At 49.7% G+C, this 24068-nt stretch overlaps 1 protein-coding gene across 1 annotated transcript in view; it reads left to right on the top strand.

Annotated features, from left to right (window-relative positions):
- Positions 1–24068, top strand: part of LOC119395686 (uncharacterized) — a 299084-nt gene that overhangs the window by 98155 nt on the left and 176861 nt on the right. The window contains exons 5-8 of the mRNA XM_037662688.2: positions 3042–3080; positions 3159–3283; positions 9878–9950; positions 10009–10139. Of these exons, the coding sequence (XP_037518616.1) occupies positions 3042–3080; positions 3159–3283; positions 9878–9950; positions 10009–10118 (347 nt within the window). The 3' untranslated portion in view covers positions 10119–10139. The remainder of the gene's footprint in view (positions 1–3041; positions 3081–3158; positions 3284–9877; positions 9951–10008; positions 10140–24068) is intronic.

Below are 24068 nucleotides of genomic sequence, written 5' to 3'. Positions count from 1 at the left end.
GCTTTTATACAGGCGCTATCGAACTTTCCTGCGATATCGCTGGTTGTTGCGCAACCTCTAGAATAAGCTCGAGTGTTCGCGTCTTGCGCGCAATCTTAACAAAATGATCTACAATAATCGCGAAGCTTCTCGAACAATGAGGGGCGGTTCGCGCTGAGCGTTGCTGACAGCCTTTGTGGGCGAAAAGCGAATACAGTAAAAGTGATAATAAGAAATGCACGTGGAATTGCCCCCCTCTGAAAAAGCATACACCATTTTCCCATTTACACCATTTATTGCTGGTGGTAAGTAAATCTCGCAGAAACTTGAGCGTGTTCTCTATCACGCAACGCTTGTAATTTTTTTTTCAATTTGAAAACTACCCTTGAGACGCGCACGACAATGTGGTTCTTTTCTGTACCCACTCGTGATGTGGAAGGAAAGAAAAAAACAAAGAACACCGGGCACGCCTTACATCGGACGCCCCCGGGTGGTAGGAGACGCAGGGGATCACTCCATGTGTCACAGTTTAAAAGAAAAAGAAATATCTAAGGGCGTCTGATTCTCCATTGTCGACACTTGCAGATGCAACGCTTCTAATTTTCTTTGAATGTGGAAACTGCCCTTGAGACGCGCACGACAAATTAGCCCTTTTCTGTACCCACTCGTGATGTGGAATAAAAAAAACAAGGAACACTAGTACAGTAAACATTCTAGTACACTGTAACACTGGGCACACCAGGTACACCTTGCATCAGACGCCTCCAATTGGCAGGAAACGCTGGGCGTCACTCCAGGCGGCGCAGTTTAAAAGGAAAAGAAATATATAAGAACATCTGATTCTCCATTAGGGGGCTTGAGAATTGGGGACCCAAGACACTGGGTCACCAAGCCGCGTTGGGTAGACTGCATATACCCAGATTTTGTAACAGCGAATCTGTTCAGAAAATCTTTCCTTGTTCACCCCATATCAAAAGACTATCATCATCATAAACTGGTATGCGCCACAAAAATTGGGTAAATCCCACTACTCACCACTGGCCCACTAAAAATGAACAAGGAAACTGTTAGCCCAACAGATAGGTATGCGCCAAAGAAATTTGCGTGACCTATCAGAAAACTATCATCATCATAAACGTGTATGTGCCACAGAAATTGGGTAAATTCCTGTACACACAACTTCCACTAAAATGGAATAAGGTAACAGTTAGTGCAACAAATGACGTGCGCGTTACCATAGTCACACCACTGTCACGCCATATTTTGTGGTTATAAAAGCTAGTGCACTGCTCGCGCCTTACCATACACAGCTATATTCAAGCCAAGTTGAAGCAAAAGTTCAACAACCGTACAGCCATGGCCGAGCCAAGTTGAAGAAAATGTTCAACATCGCTACAGCCAAGTTCAAGCAAAGTCCAAGCAAAAGTTCAACATCGCCACAGCCAAGTTCAAGCAAATTTTCCGCTACGCTACAGCCAAGGTCGAGCCACGTTCAAGAAAAACTTCAACATCGCTACAGCCAAGTTCAAGCAAAAAGTTCAAGCAAAATTTCCACGCTACCGTAAAAAAGAAGAGAATTGTACCAAATTTACCAAAAAGCTTTTTGTTCAATTTGTAGAGCTTCTTTTTCCGAATAGAATGGTACGATTATTTCAATTTAAAGGAGTTTTTTTTATTTCACTAACTGCGTAAGATAAGATAATTCGAAGGTGGCTTCACCGCATAGCAATACAAGAAAAATGGCAATCAAACCAACGCCGAGGCACAAATCGCACAACATAGACAAGTGTGGCCATCTAGCGTCAAGAAACACAACTGTGACCGGTACAAAGTCGCATGTGGTTCCATGTGGGACCCATTTTAGGGGCGAAGCTCCTTAAAGCGGCACCCGTTCGTCCCCGTCGTAGTGCGTAACCAGTCTTCACGCTAGTACCAGATCTTGACCTCCAAGGTGGTGCCGGTGGGAGATTTGTCCTGTGCGTTGTTGAACAATAAAAAATTCGCAGCGTGCGCGTTAACTAAAAGCCGAATTCTTCTGTCTCTCATTCACCATTAGCAGCCTTTGGCATGTTCCAGTAGGAAACGTTAGTAGAAGTGTAAGTGTTAGCTAAAAGCCGACTTCTTCTGTCTCTCATTCCCATTAGCAGCCATTGTTTACCTCCAAGGTAGTGCCTGGTGAGATTTCTCCTGTGCGTGATTAAACAATAAAAATTTTGTTCAAAACGCCGTTGATTGATGAAATAAACCAACGAAAGACGCCAGATGTTTTCTAAAAGCAAAACGAAAAGACGCCAGATGTTTCTAAAGCAAAACCAAAAGACGTCAGCTGCTTAACGAAAGACGCCAGATGTTTTCTAAAGCAATGGTTTTCTAAACAATGAAAATTCACAGCGTACATGTAAAATTAAAGTGAGCTGCAAGTCGTCATAACTCTAATCGAACCTTAGTATAAACGCGCCCGATCTCACGTCGGTGATGATGCACTGGGCAGAATTCGCGGAAGATTCACGGTTTACCGATGAACCTCCGCAGCTTCGCCCACTCATCATCATTCACTCCGTTGATATGCTGAGATTTTTGTTGATGACGAGTATAATCGCGATCGGTTACTTTGGCACAAAATCTCATGATGCCTATGCCCGTCGAGGGGAGCGAAAGGCTTAATAATCGAAATTGAAGGCCCCCATCTAGGGGAGATCGAAACCGAGCGCGCAGGGCGCGCAAGAAAGGCCGCCGCTGTGTTACGTCAGACAGGAACTCCACGTGACTAAGTTTGAGAAAAGCCGCGTCGCAGCAGTATCTTGTCGGGAAAAACAGGAATCGATAAAAAAGTCCTCCCTTCGTTAGACACAGCCTTATTAAGCCAAGCCATGCTTAGGAGATTCTCCCTGTGCCTTCCTTGGCTTCATTGCCTATTGCCTTGATCAAATATATTATTCTAGAATTATGAAATCAGCGCACGAGAGGTATTATTCCAATGAGCTCCGAATGAAAGTAGTGCATCAGCCTACCTATTTCATCTGATGACTTGGACAACCTATTTAACTCACAATCTCTTTCAGAAGCGAGATCTCGCACAACCACCAGCGTGCCCTTCGCAGGTACGTAAACTTCTAATAAGTCGCTATTTCCCCCTATTTCTTGTACCACCACTAATCTTTGCACTTTTCTCTTATAAGAAGCGAGAAACGGACCCGTTAAACATGTCATCGAGACTTACCTCCTTAGCGACTCCACTCACACAGAGGGTCTGCGACAGCATCAGCTCGACCCAATGGAGTACTTCCTTACCTTCATGTACAAGGTAAACCATTTCATTCTTATGTGGTTGTTATTTTGGCTTCGTCCTTACATGTAAATGCCTAACTTTCGTCTTCTAGTATCTGCGAGATTCTAGAAATTTTGAATTATCTCAAACAGCATGTCTCAAGTATTGTAAAACTGACGTTAATGACTTTATTCGCTCCGCCACCTGCCATTTGTTACATAACACCGATGTAATTTTGATACGCGTCTTGCGCATCTTTTGCGTTGCGAACAGAGCTTCCCGGCTAAAACTGTTACACGTGTTACCGTTCAGTGTAGGTCACGCCTGAATGGATCGGACCCTTCTCTGATGTTTTCCATTGTTCTGATTGGGTGGTGTGCGCGACTAGAGTGGTGGAATGCATTGTGCAGCTTAAAGAAGCCGTCAGTGATGATACTGGCATGCACGCTGACGCATGCATAAAAGCCCATGCGCTTCACAAGAAAGGGAGGGGTGCAGGTCCTCAGCGTCCAACAACTCGCCGCTATCATTTTCTTGGTATAAGTTCGTCCAACAATATCTTCAAACTCGTGTTGACGCCATGGCTGTTCAATCCTTCAGGATCAAAAAACACGGGGTATCTCGTCTAGTTCATTGTACGTTTCTCTGCAGGATACTGCAAACGAAACTTCAAGGAAGCTTACACCATGCAGAAAACATCAACATCCACCCGGGCCGTTATGCTGGCCGCAGGCTGCGAGGAAGGCTGCCAGATTATGAACCTGCTTACAAGTACAGAAGCGGCACTATGACAAAAACCCCAGCCGCAGAGATATCACCACTGTAACCTGGAGAAGTCCTGATGCAACAAATTAGGAAAACAACGACCCGCTTTATGTTGGCCTTTCAGGGTCCAATATGATCGCCAAGAACTAAGGAGTGTTGCTAACTCTGACATTCGGAACAGTGACGAAAGTTTCGACGGCACGACGAGCCATTTTTACGCGTACTCGGTGGATACTGCCAGGGCATAGTTTGAAAAACCAGAGTTCACCCTGACGAGATGGGTCATCTTTCGATGCAGCTTCCCAGCCGCTTTCATATGGTCATATGCAGGAAAAGGGCCGAGGCTCTGGTACAAACTCATGTGCATCTCCCAAGGACGAATATTGCGATTTTAACGAAGGAGGTCGTGACGTGATACACCACGGCAACCCGCACTAGTCTCAGGAAAATGAATTTCGTTTCCTTATGTACGAAGTAAAACAGGAGTTGCTCGTTGCAGTGGTACGGAACCCACCCTAGACCACACAGGAACTTCAGAGGGGACATCTGTGAGCACTCTGGCAATGCGCACGCGACAACTCAATGGTCGCTCATTTCTAGATGGCGCAAATGTAGAAACCCTCTGCTGCAATGATGTTTAGAAAATAATAACAGGACCCTTCCTTGGGTCCTACGTGGCCGCTTTAGTATTCGTGCATTGTCTTGACCGTTCGTCAGAAAATCCAGCAGTCAATGGGTATTCTTGAGCGTATGCAGCATCAAAGAGAAGTCCTTACCTACGCCACTGCTCTTCGTCGTCACCATTAACCTCCACGGCCACATCTTCAGGCCATGCCACCGCAGTTACGCTTCGAGCTTTTACCACTACGCTATCACCAGCCTAATATTCAAACAAAGCCTCGAGAAAGACCGATGCATGGCGCATGCCCAGCAACCGCCCGCTATGGAGGATTATTGAAAAGAAGGCTACGCCTGCCGCGGTTACCAGTGCTTCCAGATAAATCTGCGTTCCTTTCACTTCAAGGCATACCGTCCACAGCGAAGTAAACGGCCACGTAACATAGACGTCAGACTAAGAAGTTTCGCAAGACGCGTGGCGCCACCTGTCGGAGCAGTATTGGGTAGTACAAATGCCGACTCCCTCGCACAGTTTGCTGTGGGACCAGGTCCAACTAAGGAGTGCGAGACAACGATTGAGCTTAATATATCATGTGTTTGTGCATTTAACACTCGGAAAGAGCTGTGAATTTCACTCCGCTGGTCGGACGCGCCACCAAACCACCATGAAGTGCTTGCAGGATCACTCACCAGAACGACGGCGAAAACAACAGCAGACGCGACCGCTCCGCACGCTACGAGGAAACGCCGCAGTCGACGCTACTGTTGCGTTTTGAATTGCCATGGCAGTAAAGGACTGAATAACAACGTTCAGTTTTCCCGATTTCCATAGTTGTCGTACTGAGCACAAAGGCGCGAGAGCTGAATAAGGCCGATGGGAGCGTGTTGAGTAAAGCGAAGTACCCGCGTTCTCCACAGCCGGTCGCATGAAAAAGTATGACAAGGCGGCTCTTCTGGTGTTTTGCGTAGCCCTGACGAAGAACCGTGGTAACCTTGACTATGCAGCTCAGCAGCAGCTCTGACTGTGGTGCTGCCGTGTAACACAGAGTGAGCAGCTACAGGCAGACTGAAAACGATTGATACGCACGCCGCGACATCCTATTCGCCGCGAGATCGGGCTACAGGTGGCAGCACCGTCGTCGTGCTAGTGTGGATAGGCGGTTGTCGGCACGTATACAAACGTGCACAACAGCGCTTCGTTGTGAGCGATGTGACCTGATTTCCGGCAATCAAAATACGTTGACTGCAGCTTTGTGGTAATATGTGCGCTCTTCATTCCCGAATTAATGCGCGAAGCGCGCCGAACGTTACAATTACTTCTGAGAGAAGCGCATTCTGCCAACGAACGGGTCGGTCGCCTTCGGCGACAGTTGGCGTTTTCGCAATTGGTGACGTTTTCTTGATGCTTTATTTGTACATGTTTAGCTTGTGTCCCACCTACTACGCACTGCTGTATAGCGCGACTGAATTAACTATTTACTTCTTGTTCATTTCGATGCCCCTCAACAAAAAGAAAGCCCGTATACCTGCTCGATGAGTTGAAATAGCACTTTGTGCATTGCGTGCTCAAATATTCATTCGCATTTCTTATTCAGTTCTTCATGAAATGTAGGACAGTTGATAGGATTACTGAGGAAAGCTACGTGGCTGACAGCGCTTTAGCGCTACGGAGACGCTTAACACGCACACGCTTGTTTTTATTCCAGTAACAGTACACAAAGGTAACTGTACAGCACGGAAATTTCTTCGGTTGATTACTTGTACGACAGTAATGAAACAAAGGTGCGGTTATTTCACGGGACCAAAGTAGGTTTTCTCATACGAATAATGTCCGCTGCCTTCCGTCAATCTAAGCAACGCAACACAAACGCTTATAATGTAAAGAAAAAAAGGCGTGGCTTCGTGTGAAATGACTAGGACATAAATGTAAACTACGCCGTTTACATGAATTTTGACCATGAGCGCCATTTAACGCGCACCTTAATCTAAGTACACGGGTCTTTTTGTATAAATTTCGCCACAAGATAAAATTGCACAAGGCAACTCAGTTTTGCGATTTCCGTGCCATTTCATTTTCTGTTATTTTTCGGGGAGCAATTTAAGTACCGAAGTGTCAGACGTGACTTAACAGAAATACTTCTCTCTAGTGAGACCAGGAACGTGCACAACTAAAACTCATCGCGTAACGTAGAAACAACACCTAACCGCAACGCTCAAGTACATGCGAGCCCCCTTTTTTTTTACCACCGCGCCGATAAACGGCTATATTCACATGAGATTTATTACTTCTCATTTTTAGGGCAATGCAAGTGCACTTTGCAATGCGCTTGAACCACAGAGCGGTACGTACACTAATATGACTCTCGTGAACGGAGGGTACGGAGACCACACACAGCACTCGACAAGTGCACTCTCTGATCTTATTACAGTACATATACAACCGATCAAAGCAAAATGCTTCTTTACATCGTGTCAGGCATACGTACGAGCGGTTAAAGTTGCACCAGCGCAACGGAACAAACCGCCTTTTGAGGCGCATGACGTACGCACACATGCAAACACAACGGGGCTAGCAGACGACGCATGGAGCAATCCACACTAGGCGCGGTTCAGCCAGAAGCCGCTAGGCGGCGACTCCGCTCGATCTCGCGGCCAATAGTCTGAGTTGGTCGTCACCACACAGCCTCGCGCACGTACGTTTTGAAGGCTCGGAGTTTCGGTTCTAACTAGATAACACATGCGTCATACAAGTAAATCGCAAAATGCTGGTCGTAACCACCTTCATGTTCGTTTTGCCCGTGGCCTCCGCGATTGCCGTGGCTATCTTGGAGGCCACAGTTTTGCCTTTGCTTGTACCCCGCGAAAGCGGACACGCGCGTGTCCCCATTTGCAGTACATACAGACGGAAGACAACCATCAAGAGCCCATTTGAGGATGCGTAATAAAACAGGCCAATGCATAGGAAGCGAGAGGTGAGGGGATATGCAATTGAAGAGATGAAAATCGCCGGGGCCATTCGTCCCTGATAAAGCGAGCTTTGTACCACTGATCGTAAGATACATAACTAAGTAAATTGACCGTGTATGTACTTCATCGCTTTCGCATTACGTATATACCCGATTTTAACGCATTTAGGCGCTCAAAAACGGACGTCGGAGAGCTTGCCTAGAACTCGATGTCGTGCGATGCTCGTTTGTACTTGCGAGCTGCAGCGCACAGGAGTAACTGAAACTTCTCTTGTATTGTACCCGCAGTTCGCTTTGATGCGCTTCCTATATTTTTGAAACGTGGATTGGCGAAAGAAGTTTTTCCAGGTGCTTTATTTTCAGGAAACCGCGTCTGGACACCAACGAAAGAGGAGGGGGGGGTTCTACTGTGGCCTTTGCACAATCGCTTGCGGACGGCTCCCTTTGTACTACCCAGTTAGCGCCAGGGCTGCGGTGCGGGCTCTTGTGGCGGTGTTTTTCGCAGCGCCGCCTGGGCAGAGTCTGACGTCTATTGCTGATTACCTAGCAGTAACTGAGTGCACAAATCATGGTACATCGCTGTCACCGCTTCCAGGACACTACCTCACAATGACACTACGCAGGTTTCCAGGATACTACCTTACAGTGACCAAACGCAGGACTTACCTGTCAGCCTCTTTCCGGAAAACCATAAGCACCAATCGATGGAGGCGCCGTTCCCGTACACCACTGATGATCCGACGCCGCCGGCCATGTCGCTGCATAATCACCTCGACAAGGATGTAAGAGCTCGCCGCCAGACATACGTAGCCACGAAGACAAAATCTCGCAACCGTATGACATGGCATGATGTAAGAGTAGCGGCACAACACGACGCAGCGGTGATCGGTGATTTGACGCGACAGCCAAACCGTAACGAGAGACGAAGGCCCAGACATCTCGACGGGCTGATCTACCGACACACAGTTGGTGCTTTAATAAAAACAGGCGTCCATGACTTTTATCATATGTCCGTATGCCTTCCTGAATCAGGATGGCTGAGACTTCAGTTGAAGGCCCTTAAAACAGGACAGCTGGGGGACACTTCAGCCTTTTAGGCGCAACCTTCGAAGAACCGTCTGCAAATGCGTCAAATTTACACACCATTATTCCGAGGCACTTTATAATCTCTTACACAAAAATATGGCCGTAATACGTTGATCTGTAGATTTTTAAGCAGAAAGTAACGGCGTGCACAATCGGACAGCACGACCTTGGAAAACGTTCATAAAATACGAGAAAAATAATATCTCTTATGAAAGCTGTAGGTATTGGGCTTGCTCAGCCCTGCGTGTAGGTAAAGCATAAAGCAAGGACGACGGAGGCTTTAAATCGAAGGAAACAGCAACAATTCATTTGAAACTACGGCTCATACGGCAAAGCCGGGCTAGAGACGCGCGACAGGAAGGCATACTGCACGGTCTCGGGCAGCAACAATCGGCTAGCGCAGGTGGCAGCGTCTGATCTTCCTGATAACCAGGGAACCTCTCTCAGGCAGCGCGCAGGCTGCCCCTTTTAAAGTGCGCCTGTGGGCTACGCGCACCGCCACTGCACAGCACGCGGCGCTCTACATGGCTGGTGTAAGTGGTTCCCAACAAGCTTACAATGACGCATTTTCCAGGAATAACACCTCAGCATCGGTGAGAGACATAGATAGATGGCTCACGCAGGTATCCGTGCGCTTTGTTGTTTCATACACTTCACATGTGCGCTAGCCATCGTGAGTATCTTCCAAGTCGCCCAGTTATCTACTGTACCACGACAGTGCACATCGAAAGATGGGCATCAGTGAAGAATAGACAAGACACAAGTGCTTCCCCTTCAGCTGTCAGTTCAAATTCAAAGTTCAAGCATTATTCTCTTCAGCTCATGCGTTGAGTTGTTCGATAGGGAAATACTGTGATGGAGGAGATGAGTCGATTTGATGGGTATTTACAAGAGTACAGCGGTAGCCAACCGATATGGCTGTAGAGCCCCCATGCAATCGTTTCATGGGCACCCCTCATCCTTGTCACTTTGTTGAGCACTGCATTAGCGCATAATCGTATCACTCAGTAACAATACTTTTTTCTTCTCTCATTTGACTGCACCCATGCGTTGACACACGTGTGAATGACTTGTGTGTTGGACACGCCCGGTGTTCTCATCACCACATTTAATATTGCATTCAGTATTATCGCAGACGCATTCACACACACATACCAACGTTTCCGATCTAAAACTGGTTTACATGCTGTCGTAGGTGAGCCTGGACTTGCAGCAGTTAGGATCCTCCTGTCTGGATCACACTTACAGGACACCAGGGAACACATACCGTACGTATAGGGATGTGCACCATTTCCTACACGTTCTGCTACAATAACATATTTACAGAAAACTGCCTCATACGAAAGTCGCACGCCAAGTGGAGATCTGCACGACAGAGAGACATTGAAAAAACTAAAGCTGTATGCTTTGGAACAAGCTTTCTTTCAGAATTCTGATTTGGTCGTTATGTTCACACAGTAAGTAAATTATGTACTTTTTTGTTCTTTTTGTGCGCACATGCATCAAAACATAACTTTCAATAATATCACCTGTTGTTTTGCAGTCGCTTACAGAATGCATTGTCTTCCGTGTAAAAGATCACCTAAACCACGGAGAGGTCGAAATTTATACCCCTGTCACACGGGCCAGCTTAAGTGCACTTCGCCGCAATTGTCATTCACACGCTGTCACACGGTATCGCTTATTGGATGGATGGATGCTATGAGCGTAGCCTTTAGAACGGGGCGGTGACAAGTGTGCCACCATGCTCGACAAATATATATATATATATATATAATATATATATATATATATATATATATATATATATATATATATATATAGTGATACGACGTCAGGTACGACGGAACGATTGTTGTATTTACAGCAAAGGCGCGCGCGCGAACTAAAAACCGAACACCGGCGATCCAACACGATGATGATGATCACAATGATTTGTATGCACAAATGAAGATGATGACCGACACAGCCAGCGCTCACACTATTTTCCCTCTTCACGAAAGCGGTCAGCAAGACGTCCATTTAGTAAGGGTACGAACGCCTGACATAGGGCTTCAGGCGAGACACATGGATGATCTCGGTACCGCGACGGCGGCGGTCCGAAGCCGAACTAACAGGAGCGACGCGATAATTCACCGCAGACGTTCTTTCAAGCACGGTGTAAGGGCCAGGTATCTGTGAACGAATATTTCACAGAGCCCCGGTGTGCGAACAGGTGTCCAGAGGAGCACTTCGTCGCCTGGGTGGAAAGACACAACTCTACGTGTCTCATCGCAACGAACTTTCCTCTTGGCCTGAATGGCAGAGGTGCTGGCGCGGGCAATTTCACGGCAGCGGGCGACGCGGGCAGCGAACTCTTCTGGAAGGGACGCTGATGGGACAGAGGGCGCGGAGAAGAAGCTGGTGTCCAGAAGAAAAGACGGTGCACGGCCATACAATATATATACAGGGTGTCCTAGCTATCACGCAGCACGATTTTAAAAAAGAGGAACGGCGTTACGCGAATCAAACCTACAGCATATTGTTCCTAGTACACTAGAGTAGCCACTGCTATTTTTTTCGTTAATGATGTTTAATTAATTAGTCATAATTATATTTCTAACTCGACAAGTACTCGCCTAATTGTCAAAATGTCAACGAGGAGTATGTAGGCATGTTCAAATGGCATCTAACTGCGCTACTTTCAACAACGCGCTAATTGCGCGCTCATTTTTTCCGCCTGATCAAGAAAGCCCGCGAAATATGAAAAGTGACACGTGACTAGAGTGTTGCGCGCGTCGGGAACCAGCGCCCTCAAACAGGCTCCATATGAGGCAGACAGTATCAAGGAAAAAATGCAGAAAGAAAAAAAAACGTATCGCCCTATCTGCCACCCTCCGGCCTAGAAACGCACCGCTTGGTTTTACAGAGTCAGGCCGTAATCGGAACACCTGCCGCGTTATCAATGAGAACAGTCGGCCGTGAGATATGGATGATTGCGGCGTACTATCGAACGGATTGAATTCCAGCGAAATTGCACGCATATCGCTGGCGCCCGACCTGTACCCTTGCCAAAATGCGGAACGCTGTCTTTCGCAACAGGGAACAGGCAAAGCGGTTGTTTGCAGTAAGCTTACTTGAGCGCGCTGGTTTCCTTTGCGGGTGGGAGCGTAGTCACGTGTTATTTTTCATATTTAGCGGGCTTTCTTTATCAGCCGGAAAAAATGAGCGCGCAATTAGCACGTTGTTGAAAGTAGCGCAGTTAGATGCCATTTGAACATGCCTACATACGCCTCATTGACATTTTGACAATTAGGCGAGTACTTGTCGAGTTAGAAATATAATTATGACTAATTAATTAAACCTCATTAACGAAAAAAATACCAGTGGCTACTCTAGTGCACTAGGAACAATATGCTGTAGGTTTGATTCCCGTAACGCCGTTCCTCTTTTTTAAAATCGTGCTGCGTGATAGCTGGGGCACCCTGTATATTGACACATACCATCCCGCTGTGGCACATGCACGTTTTGGGTGTGGGAAAGAAGAGAACGTTTTTGCTGCTCTGGTTCCGGGGCAGACGTCGACTCCTGGTTGTCTGTCTTCTTTCGCCCGCGACATTACTGGTGGAGGCGTTGGGTACCTGTACCTTGGCTCACAAGTGTCGGCCGTCACTCCTAGCACCTTGGCGACAGCTACATCTCCCAGAGCAAGAAGCAGCCGCCGTCTGCGAGGATTACCCCCCGAATTTGGTCCCTTGTCATCGAAACTCGAAAAGATGACGACTCCGACAACAAGCCAGGCGAGTCAGATTACCAATGCCCATTGTTCTCCCCTCGCGCATGTTTTTCATGTGCCACAGACACCAAGACCATTCCATGGAGACATTTTCGAAGATATTGATGACTGGCTCGACCACTTCCATCGGGTTGCCAGCATCAACGAATGGGACGAAGTTCGCAAGCTGCGGAGAGTCTACTTCCCATTGGAAGACTCTGCGAAAACGTGGTACGAAAACCACGAGGACTTCCTTCGCGACATGGCAAGAGTTTAGTCGGCAGCTCCGCGACGCGTACCGCAACGCCGAAAGGAAGGAGAGAGCTGAACAAGCCATCTCGTGCAGGAATCAGCGGCCGAACGAGCGAGTCTCAATGTTTGTTGAGGGCATGCTTCGACTCTTCCGGCGCGCAGACCCTGCCATGTCAGAGGAAAAGAAGGTGCGGCACTTGATGCGTGGGGTGAAAGAACAGCTTTTCGCTGGACTCGTGCGCAATCCACCGACAACTGTGGCCGAGTTCATCAGTGAGGCAACCACGATGGAGCGTACTCTCCAGCACCGGTCGTCACAGTACGAAAGCAACGACATCACGGCCACTGCATGCTCCATCGGATCCGACAGCGAGAGGCAGGCGCTCGCAGACTTCATACGAAGTATCGTGCGGTACGAACTGCGACAACTCCATACAGTTGGAGCACAACCGCCTGTGACTGCACTCGCGGACGTAATCAGACAAGAAATAAGGCAGGCGGTCGCACCTCTTGCGCCGCTCGCACCACCAATACCTGAGGCCCCCGTCCTGACGTATGCGGCGGCACTGCGATCTTCTGCACCACCAGCAACACGTCCCTCTATGCGGACAATGGACCAGTCTACGCACCCATTCCAGGACTCCAGGACACCGCTTCGAGTCTGCCTCCCGGTTCAAGGTTTCCGAGTGCACCCACATATCTGCCGTCTGCATCGAGACAGAGTGCTAGCAAGGCATGTGTGTGGTGCACGTCGGACAATCGTCCGCTCTGCTACCATGCGGCGAAGCGGGTCACGTGTATCGCAACTGTCAGTACCGTAGGGGTCCGCGGCTTCCACCCTGATGCTCGATGCCCACGATACGGTGAGCGCCCCCGCGAAATCGAGGCGTATCTCACGGGCCAGCGAATTCCTTCGACTGTTGAGCGCCGCCAATCGCGATCGCCATCGCCTCGCCGGTCTACATCACCTACCTCGCCCTCGTCGTCTTACGCTCCTTTCAGGAGCCGGTCTCCGAGTCCTCGCAGGGGAAACTAGGAGCCGCGACTTCTGGGGGTGAAGTCGCTGACCGACGAACTTTCAAAGAACCTCCCTCGACGCAACGACCCGACGACGACCGTTCCCGTTTTTCAATGTTTTCCGACAGTAAAAGGATCGTTTTTGCCGACATCGCCGTCTGCGTGGACAACCATGCTGTCACTGCCCTCGTTGACACCGGTGCCGACTATTCTGTTATGAGCGCCGCACTTGCATCTGAACTGAGGAAAGTTACCACACCGTGGCAAGGACCCCAGTTGCGCACGGCAGGTGGCCATCTGGTGAGGCCGACTGGAATGTGCACATCACGTATTCGAATCCGTGCGTCGACATTTACAGGGTCTTTCCTCGTGTTGCCTGTGTGCTCTCGGCCAGTCATCCTGGGAATGGACTTTCTTCGTGAGTACGGCGCAGTCATTGACCTCCGTGAGTTACTTGTGTCATTCGAAGAACCTTGTCGTGCTACAACTGACAACATCCAATTGCCGGAATCAGCATTACGTGTTGCCGATGATTCTGTGACTCTGCCGCCTCGAAGCAGTCTCTTTGTCACTGTGGAATTCGGACAGGACGTGTCAAGCGCTGTAATTGCGGAGGCCAATTTGTCGTTCCTTCTTTCACGACAAATCTGCGTTGCCCGAGGAATCATTCAGCCTAGCAACAGACGAGCTCACCTGCTGGTCACGAACTTCAGTGACGAATATCGTCATCTTGCCAGACGCACCGCCATTGCCTACTTTGAGGAAATTGCAGAGGCCCAGGGTTCGTCAACATTGGCTTCACTTTCGTCTGGCGACCATTCTACCCGAGGACTTCACTAGCACTCTCGACGTAAACCAGGGTCTACCGTCAGCACAACGAGAAAGCCTTCTGCGTATTCTGCATTTCAAGACTGCTTTGCTACAACGTCGAAGGTTAAACAGACACCGCTTGCTCAGCACCGTATTATCACCGAACCCACCGAAAGACCCATTCGACAACATGCCTATAGGGTATCGCAAAAGGAACAAGACGCTATACGTGACCAAGTTCAGCAGATGCTTAAAGACGACGTCATCCAGCCATCGACTAGTCCCTGGGCTTCACCAGTTGTGTTAGTAAAGAAGAAGGATGGTACGTTGCGCTTTTGCGTCGATTATCGGAAATTGAACAAGGTCACCAAAAAAGAAGTTTTTCCTCTACCCCGAATAGATGACTCCTTGGACCGTATACGCAACGCCAGATATTTTTCCTCCATGGATTTACGTAGTGGCTACTGGCAAATCTCAGTTGACGAGCGTGACCGCGAAAAAACTGCTTTTATTACTCCTGACGGCCTCTACGAGTTTAAGGTCCTGCCTTTCGGTCTATGCTCAGCGCCAGCTACCTCTCAAAGGATGATGGATTCGGTTCTGACAGGGCTCAAATGGAAATCATGTCTTGTTTACCTTGACGACGTCGTGGTCTTCGCAGACACCTTTGAACAGCACGTCCAGCGCCTGCAGACAGTCCTTCAGGCAATTACAACAGCTGGGCTTTCTCTCAAACATGAGAAGTGCCATTTTGGATACGAAGAACTGAAATTCCTTGGCCACGTTGTCAGCCATGCTGGCGTCCGCCCCGACCCCGAGAAAACCAGCGCCGTTGCCGCATTTTCCGTGCCCACAAATAAGCGCGACCTACGCCGATTTCTGGGGCTGTGTGCGTACTACAGGCGTTTCGTCAAAAATTTTTCAAAGATCGCTGAACCCCTCAATCAACTTACAAAAGACGGCGTCCCATTTGTTTGGGGTCAGGATCAGCGCCATGCCTTCGACACCCTCAGAAACCATCTCCAGGCTCCGCCTGTACTGGGTCATTTTGACGAAAACGCTGACACAGAGTTGCACACAGACGCCAGCAACGTCGGACTTGGCGCCGTATTAGTTCATTGGCAGAATGGCGTAGAGCGCGTGATTGCTTATGCGAGCAGAACCTTATCACCTGCTGAGAAAAACTATTCTGCTACGGAAAAAGAATGCTTAGCTGTTGTCTGGGCCATAACAAAGTTTCGGCCATACTTGTACGGCCGCCCATTCAGGGTAGTTAGCGACCACCATTCTCTTTGTTGGCTCGCGAATCTCAAGGATCCCTCAGGTCGTCTAGCACGATGGAGCCTTCGGCTACAAGAATTCGACATCACCATCGTACACAAGTCTGGGCGGAAACACACCGACGCTGACTGTCTTTCACGTGCGCCAGTCGGAAATGCCAACACTGACCTTGAAGACGACGACACTTTTCTTTCTGCCGTGTCAGCAACCAGCTTGGCTCAGCAACAGCGTGACGACTCGGAGCTCAGCCCGCTCATTGACCACCTGGAAGGGCGCACATCCCACCCTCCTCGAAATTTCGCACGCTCACTAGCCTCCTTTTGTTTCCGGGATGGAGTCCTTTATAAGAAGAACTTTGATCATACGCAAGCTACATACCTTCTAGTTGCGCCAACCACGCTTCGTGACGACATTTTACATGCTTGTCACGACGAACCATCGTCCGGACACCTTGGCTATACGCGCACGTTGCAACGGCTTCGCCGCTCCTACTACTGGCCACGTCTCGCGAAGGCTGTGAAGCACTATGTTCGCACGTGTCGCGACTGCCAACGGCGTAAGACACCACCTACGCGACCAGCGGGACTGCTACAACCAATAGCCACACCGAAGGCGCCTTTTCATCAGATTGGCATGGACTTGCTGGGATCATTCTCCACGTCTTCGTCTGGAAATCGGTGGGTTGTGGTCGCTACCGATTACTTAACACGGTACTGCGAAACAAAGGCACTTCCAAAAGCTACCGCAGCAGACGTTGCCCATTTTTTCGTTAACAGCGTCGTCCTTCGTCACGGAGCGCCAGCTGTCGTCATCACTGACCGTGGGACAGCTTTCACTGCAGAGATGCTGCAAGAAGTCTTGAGGTTAAGTGGCACGGAACATGGCAAAACAACGGCCTATCACCCGCAAACAAATGGGCTGACTGAACGACTGAACAAGACGATTGCAGACATGCTGTCAATGTATGTAGCCATTGACCACAAGAACTGGGACGATATCCTGCCTTACGTCACTTTTGCGTATGATACTGCAATTCAAGAAAGTACAGGTTTCACCCCTTTTCGCTTAGTCCACGGTCGAGAGGTTACCACAGTGCTCGACGCCATGCTCCTCCCCGACAACCCAGGAATGTTTTCCACGGATGCTGCGATGTTCGCTCAACGCGCCGAGGAGGCCCATCAACTCGCGCGACGCCGTATTCAGTGTCGCCAAACTGCAGACGCACGCCGCTACAATCTTCGTCACCGAGAAGTTACCTTCAATCCTGGTGATGAAGTCTGGGTGTGGACCCCCATCAGACAGCGCGGCCGTTCAGAAAAGCTGCTGCGCCGCTACTTCGGCCCTTACAAGATTGTACGACGTCTCAGCGATGTTACTTATGAGGTTCTCCCAGAGGGCACCTCGCGACGTTCCCGGCGCCTCCCACAAACTGAAGTCATCCATGTTTCTAGGCTGAAACCGTACTTTTCGCGCTGTGACTCGACTGTGCAGTGACACTGACTCCATTGACGACTTAACGTGTGTCCTCTTTTATTGTCTTTTTTGTTTTGTTCTTTCCTGTTATTTGACTCATTGTTTGATAGCAGCAGACTACGTTATTTTGTGTCGCGACACATTCATTTCGCTTGTATAGTATCCTTCTCCATTTTCTCTTTTGCCCTCACATAAAGCATCGAGACGATGCTTCTTTGGGAGAGGGGGTAATGACACATACCTTCCCGCTGTGGCACATACACGTTTTGGGTGTGGGAAAAAAGAGAACGTATTTGCTGCTCTGGTTCCGGGGCAGACGTCGACTCCTGGTTGTCTGTCTTCTTTCGCCCGCGACAATATATATATATATATATATATATATTGTAATGAACTCAGACATAGAGACAGCACCCGTTCCTGGGCCAAGCTGTTCTATTCTCTGACATCTTCTTCCTCTGCCTCTCCCCGCTAGCTGTCCACGCGCGCCAGAGCCCCGGTGTCGATCTTCGTCCTCACACTCGGCCATGACTGCAAGCGCGCGGAACTGCCGAGAGTGTCTCTGGTGGGCGGCTTTGGCTGCATCGCGGTGGCCGGTCTCAGCCACGCTTTGACTTGGCTGGTGCATCTGCCTTCTTGGCTCGTGGGTCTGGTGGGCGACCCTGGCTAAATCGCAAAAAACATGCTTCCGGCGGCCGGCTTTGGCTTTGTCTCGGAGGTAACGGCGGATGTGGCATGCCCGGGGACGGATGCCGAAACAGCATCCGAGGCGGCACCGTAGCTGGCAAGGTGTCTCGGCGTTTCTTTTCGGTTAAAACCCCATGCTTGTAAACACCGGGAAGAAGGTCAGGACATTCGTCAGGAACCTTCTGCAGTTTTGTGGGAATTGAAATATTCCCTTCTACTGCCGAATCCTCCACGCTGTCAAGGGGGCGCTCGCTCTCCTCCTTTCCATTGACGCCCGATGTCTCTGGAGGCGGTCTAGGTGACTCTTCGGGAGCCGTGGTTGTGAAGTCCAGCGCACGTTTCTTCATGACTGATATTCCGTCAGCAGGCAGTGGGAATAGCGACGGGGAAACTTTCATGCGCTCGTCCCGGGAAACCTTCTCGCTGAATGCCTGCGTGTTGGACACATTGCACTCCATCGCGTCAAACCGTTGATGGTCTGTAGTCAGGTACTGCGAGCCTTTTCCTTTCAGAACGGCTGCTCTCACCATTCCACACAGGCATGTCCTGGAATCTTCCAGATGGGTGCATCGGGTAAACGTGGTCGCCACTACATTCTTGGTCTCATTGAAAGCAAGGTGGCCATCTGCGCATTCGGGCAATGAATGGGCTTGAAGTTGCGGATGAGTTAGCTCAGATGGCTCTTCGCACACATTAGTAATGGTCTTGGATTCGTCCGGCTTCTGGACAACCAGCGTGCCGAGTCCAAGAGGAGCCGTCACGTCCGGGTCACCAAGGGAAGATGAGTTTGGGGCACGCGTTACCAAGTGCTGTGTAGAGAGTGTTGTCTCGACTTGTCGTGGTGGTAAGCTCCACTGTACAGTAGCAGCCTCGAGGTGGTGCCCCTTCAGAGCTCCATCCTCGGTAGCGGTGAGGTTGGACTGGGTGGTGGTAGCGAGGTGGTAGTCGATCGGCCCAAAGGCAGCTATGAGCCTGGTGCTCCACTCGTCCCAGGATTGCTGCCTCACGCCTTCGTACTTGTGCCACGCCGCGGCACCTTCTCGAAGGCGGTCTACCGCCATGGACCATTTCTGTGCCTCCGTCCAGGCTTCGCGAGCTCCTAGGGCGTTGACGGTCGCCACCCATTTTTCGGCGTCGTCCTGGAAGCCGCGGAACTCTGGTAGTACGAAGGTAGTCTGGGATAGTGATACGGCAGGCGCGAAACGGTAGATTGTGTACGCGAAGTCACCAAGTTGAATAGATACCTGGCTGAGGGTAGACTGGAGCTCTCTACGTTGCTCAGGCGAGCTGGCCTCGAGGTCTAGCGAGGTGGCTACGTCCAACATGGTGTTGATGGCTGTCAGTGCGGGAATTATTGGAGGAAACAGCGCAGAGCTCGACGCTGTCAAGGCGTTGGCCGTGACGCGAAGTCGCGCAATGGTACGCCGCAGGTGCGCGGCGCTCTCCAATGGTTCGCGTGCGGAGCCCGTAATGTCGGACCAGTAGGCGGTGGTGGTTGAGCCCACGACGGCGGGCTGCTGGTCCGAAGGAGCTCGTACCGCATCCCAAAGCGGCTCAGGTGCGGATGGAGCCCTGAATGAGAGGGTGTCGCCACGGGAAGCGTGAGCGACATTCCCGGGCAACGGTAGGCCGTGCACTGTCTTGGCGGCGCCGGGGTAAGCGTGCCCTTGAGCCACCGAGGAGGCCTGGACGCCGTCCTGGGATGGTTTGATGGGTAGCTGTAGCAGCGGTCGGGCCATGGTGTCCATGACCGAGGAAGCGTGGACGGCGTTCCTAGGATGGAGAGACCCGCGCTGCCGACGACGCGCGATGACAGGTGGCTTCAGGTGCAAGGTTCGGCTTGCGTTGTAGACTGCGCCATTGTAATGAACTCAGACATAGAGACAGCACCCGTTCCTGGGCCAAGCTGTTCTATTCTCTGACATCTTCTTCCTCTGCCTCTCCCCGCTAGCTGTCCACGCGCGCCAGAGCCCCGGTGTCGATCTTCGTCCTCACAATATATATATATATATATATATATATATATATATATATATATATATATATATATATATATATATATATATATATATGTGTGTGTGTGTATATATATATTCCTTTTTCTTAATGTTGGCCTACTGTCTATACTTCAATTAACTCTATCTTACTACAGGATAAAAAAACGTTAATTCTCAGCCAAGTTTTCTGCCCTTTACGACAGAATGTCGTACGCAGAACTGGCTCCTGCACCGCACGGAAGTCACGTCACATCAATAAAATAAACTTAAAACATCTCACTTGGGCAGAATAATACCTTATAATGCGCTAAACCTACAAAAATATAAACAGGAAGTGTTTGACGAGTTAGTTAATGTACATTTTTAAATTAATGACATATCGTAAACACCTTAAATCTAAGGGGCGCTGCGAAAGGTAGCAGTTTTCTGGTTTTCTCACTATGATGTGCGGCTTGTTGTGCTGCTGTGGGAAGTACTGCATTTTCTAGTTTTCGATATCAAAAGGTGGTGTCGTCGAAGGTGACAGTGTCCTTGCAGCCGAGTAGCTCCTTTTGCTTGTCGCGAAGGTCGACGATGAAATAAAGGTTGCACAGTTCGTGTGAACGTCCGGGCCCACAATATATCCTAGTGCTGCTGCGAAGTGTTTGGACTAAGCCTGTGATCTGCGGCGGTAAATGCTCCTGCACTGCAGGCTTTTCGCAAAGTGCGAACACGTATCGGCCGTTATCATCCGTTGCAGGTAAATCAGGCTGTGCTCTCACCGGCCGTGTTATTCAGCAAGGCAGACAAACTGTTTGGCACTGTTTTGTTGGTAGGTGCTAACGCAGTCGCAGTGATGCTACCGAGGAATTCTGACTTGGAGCAATTTTTGGAGCAGCAAAATTTCCGTTTTGGAGCACTTTGGAGCAGCAAAGTTTCCATCTTGGAGCAGATAATTTTGCATCTGGGAGCACTTTGGAGCAGCGAATTTTACATCCTGGAGTGCAATACAGAAGCATATTGCATTAACATTCAAGCACCTGAGTATTATTACGGGGCTCTTATGAAGGCTAGAAATATTTCGATTCATTGCAAATCTCATGGAAAAAATCATCTCAGGAGAATAGGCGTGCGCACAGGGGGGGGGGGGGGGCAGGGGGGGGCGCAAAATTTGCCCCGTACATTGACCCTTGCGATAGCAATTATATGGACGCTCTCGGCGGATTTTTGCCGTCGCCGTTGCCGTAATTTTCCGTATAACGTCCAAATTAATAACATCACCACGCTTATTCTAGCCGCGGGTAAAAGCTCGCGAGCGCTGGCGACGAACGCGGCTGAAGCGGAGATTAAACTAGCCGGCCGTCTGTCTCCGCCGCACGGACAGCGCATGAGATAACATCTTCCCGCGTGCGGGCCTGCCGTCGATTGCTCATCAAACAGAGAGGAAACGCCCCGCCCGTCTTTCGTAAGGAGCATGAGGGGACGCCAGGGGAGCGGAGGGGGGGGGGGCGCATCTTTCGAAGGGCGCAGTCGCTTGCGCGCGCGCTATCTCGAGGCATCAGGAGACAGCTCGTAAACTCGCTGTGCTCTCAACGCTTGCTTCGCGTTTAGAGAACTCGGAGCAAGAAAACGCTTCGGTTCCTGGAGGGGCCATAGTCCCTTAAACCAGCGTTTTGTTGAGTTACGCGAGATCGGATCCAAAAGAGTTAGCTGCTAGTCTTACTTCGTTTCACAGTAGAATTTTTTGGTATCGCATTCATTGCTTCGCTCTTAAGCGAAACTGAGTTTTTTCAACCGTTAGCTATTGACCCCCGAAAGCGAGTGGCGGATGTGTAATATGGCGTAGCCGCTTCACTGTGGGCCGTCAGCGACGGGCCCGCTACTGACAGCTGCGCATTTGCGGCTGCTCCGACCAGGAGATATGATTTTTCTAAAGAGATGATATTTTTAAAAAAGCAAGCAAAAAATTCGAATTGGAACCCTAGCACATGAGCTCGAAAGGGCAGGGCCTTTTAGGGGGTATTTACCGCAGAGTGATTACAAACTCGGACGTGCTGGCGGAAGGAATTACGAAAAAGCTGTTCTGGATGAAGATCCATGGATAGAGTATATCTAAGGAAAAGTGTCAACGCGTTTCCACCGTTCGCGTGCTCTTCCATAAACGCGAAGCAAGGAAAATTCCATATTGTCCCATATATCTACTGCGAGCGATCCCAGATTTCATTCCGCGATGTCCGGAAACAGAAGTGACAGACATTTTTAGCGGCACTCATGTAGTTATTACTGAACATTGCTTTCCTTACGTGCCGTGCGACGCTTGAAACGAGCTATCAGCGGCGTTTCTGGAACCGACGACGTCCGCCGATGAATCGCCGTCGCACTTTCTCGCTACCGATAGGCCTAGACGTCACGAGCCTCTGCGGAGAGCGCGTTTTGCTGTCGAGCCGACTTGCAGAACAGAAGCTGCGTCGGCACCGTGCATGGCATCGTGGCTTACTCGGAACGCACGCGCTAGCGCTATTTATTCAGCGGAATAATTCTTGGTCCATGATTGCGACTTTATTGGCAGCCCCAAGATCGAGCTGCACATGTTCTGTCGCGCCGGCGGTGCGATTGCCGGTGATAGACGCCCCCAAACCCGAGACTTTGGCGCAGTTTGGCGCAAATTTCGTCGATATTATCAGAATGGCGCAGTAAATACAATTTGGCGCACTTTGGCGCAGTTGGCGCTAGGAGTGGAATCACTGCAGTCGGCTGTTGCCATTGGGCATCGTTTATCAAGTGCTGAACGCCTAGAGTATAGTGTAGCCTCGAGCATCACGGCGACACTTCAGTATTTTGAAGCCACTTAGTCTGCCGATTACTTTGTGCGGCGGTGACGGTACACTGAGCGACATAACAAGGGTTCGTGTTGCATATTCGACGTGGCTACACGAGGCGAAGAGAAACAGTGACTGCTAGCTGCCACAAAAAGATGGCAGGAAACTTGCCCATCATTATTTGTTATGGTTATCATCTGCCAGTCATGCACTGCACTCGGAACACACGCAATGCGATAGCGCCAGCCGGAGCAAAATTCTAGCGCTACGGTCACGCCGGCCTAAAGCACAGATTCGCCCACCGATAGTCAAAGCATGTTGAAGTTCGACTGTGCCGAAAGCCACGCTGTTCGCGTTTCTTTTCACCACAATAGTACACCACCACCAGCCGTTCGCGAAATCTAGGCGCCCAGTGACTCCGTTCTGAGACCACTGCTGTAGCAGTGCGTCTTCCTGTCATCAGAGCCTTGATAAACCGTGCAAATCAACATTCTTGACGCGGATGCCAGAGAAAGCGATGCAGCCAACTGCATCTGAATTTCGCGTGTCCTCCTGCGTCTCGCCGAGAAAGTGCATTGATTCATAAAACAGCGTATCATAATAAACAGAGCCAATCTGCGACGGTCATCAAACACTGAATATCAAAGGGCCTGTAGACAGGACCACCAGCAGCGCAGTAGCAGCAAGTCCGGCGGACGGGAGGCCGATGGGGAAGCATAGTCGCTTGCCAACTCGGCGAATTCATGGCATATTCAAACGGCGCGCCTAACCGAAAAACGCATGACGTCACTTCCGTGCGGTGCAAGAGTCGTGGGAGCGGCTCGTGCACCGCGCGGTGCAGCAGTCTCTGTCATAATTCAATATGCGAGGCTGAGTTCATAGAATTTTTAAAACTATAGTTCTCAATATTACGAATATTTTTATGCATTAAAACACACAATAGCACTAATAACTACTTTGATATTCTCGTTCTTAGGCAGTTTACAGTCACGGCTGCCAGAGGCATACTTAGCACACGCCGTGCAATGGCCGCAGCCGCCGCGTTTGTGCCTAAAGTTTATTTTAAAGGCTGCTCATAGCTATATAACACAATATTATTCAATAAGCATTGCTTCTAATAACGAATATCTGCTCATTTCCAAAGTACACTTCCCTTTCCCGTGTAAGAGTGCGTCACCAAAGTGACATTATGGGGGCGTAAGTACACTAGCTCAAAACGACGCTACGTTTGCCGGTCTGATCAAGGTATTCGCTCTGGTTTTGCAGTTTTGTACGAGTCTGCAACGAACACGTAGCCGCGAAAATTTTACGGCGGAGCTG

This window comes from Rhipicephalus sanguineus, chromosome 6 (assembly GCF_013339695.2).
Source record: "Rhipicephalus sanguineus isolate Rsan-2018 chromosome 6, BIME_Rsan_1.4, whole genome shotgun sequence".
Classification (NCBI taxonomy): Eukaryota; Metazoa; Arthropoda; class Arachnida; order Ixodida; family Ixodidae; genus Rhipicephalus; species Rhipicephalus sanguineus.
This window is presented reverse-complemented; position numbering and strand designations above follow the sequence as displayed.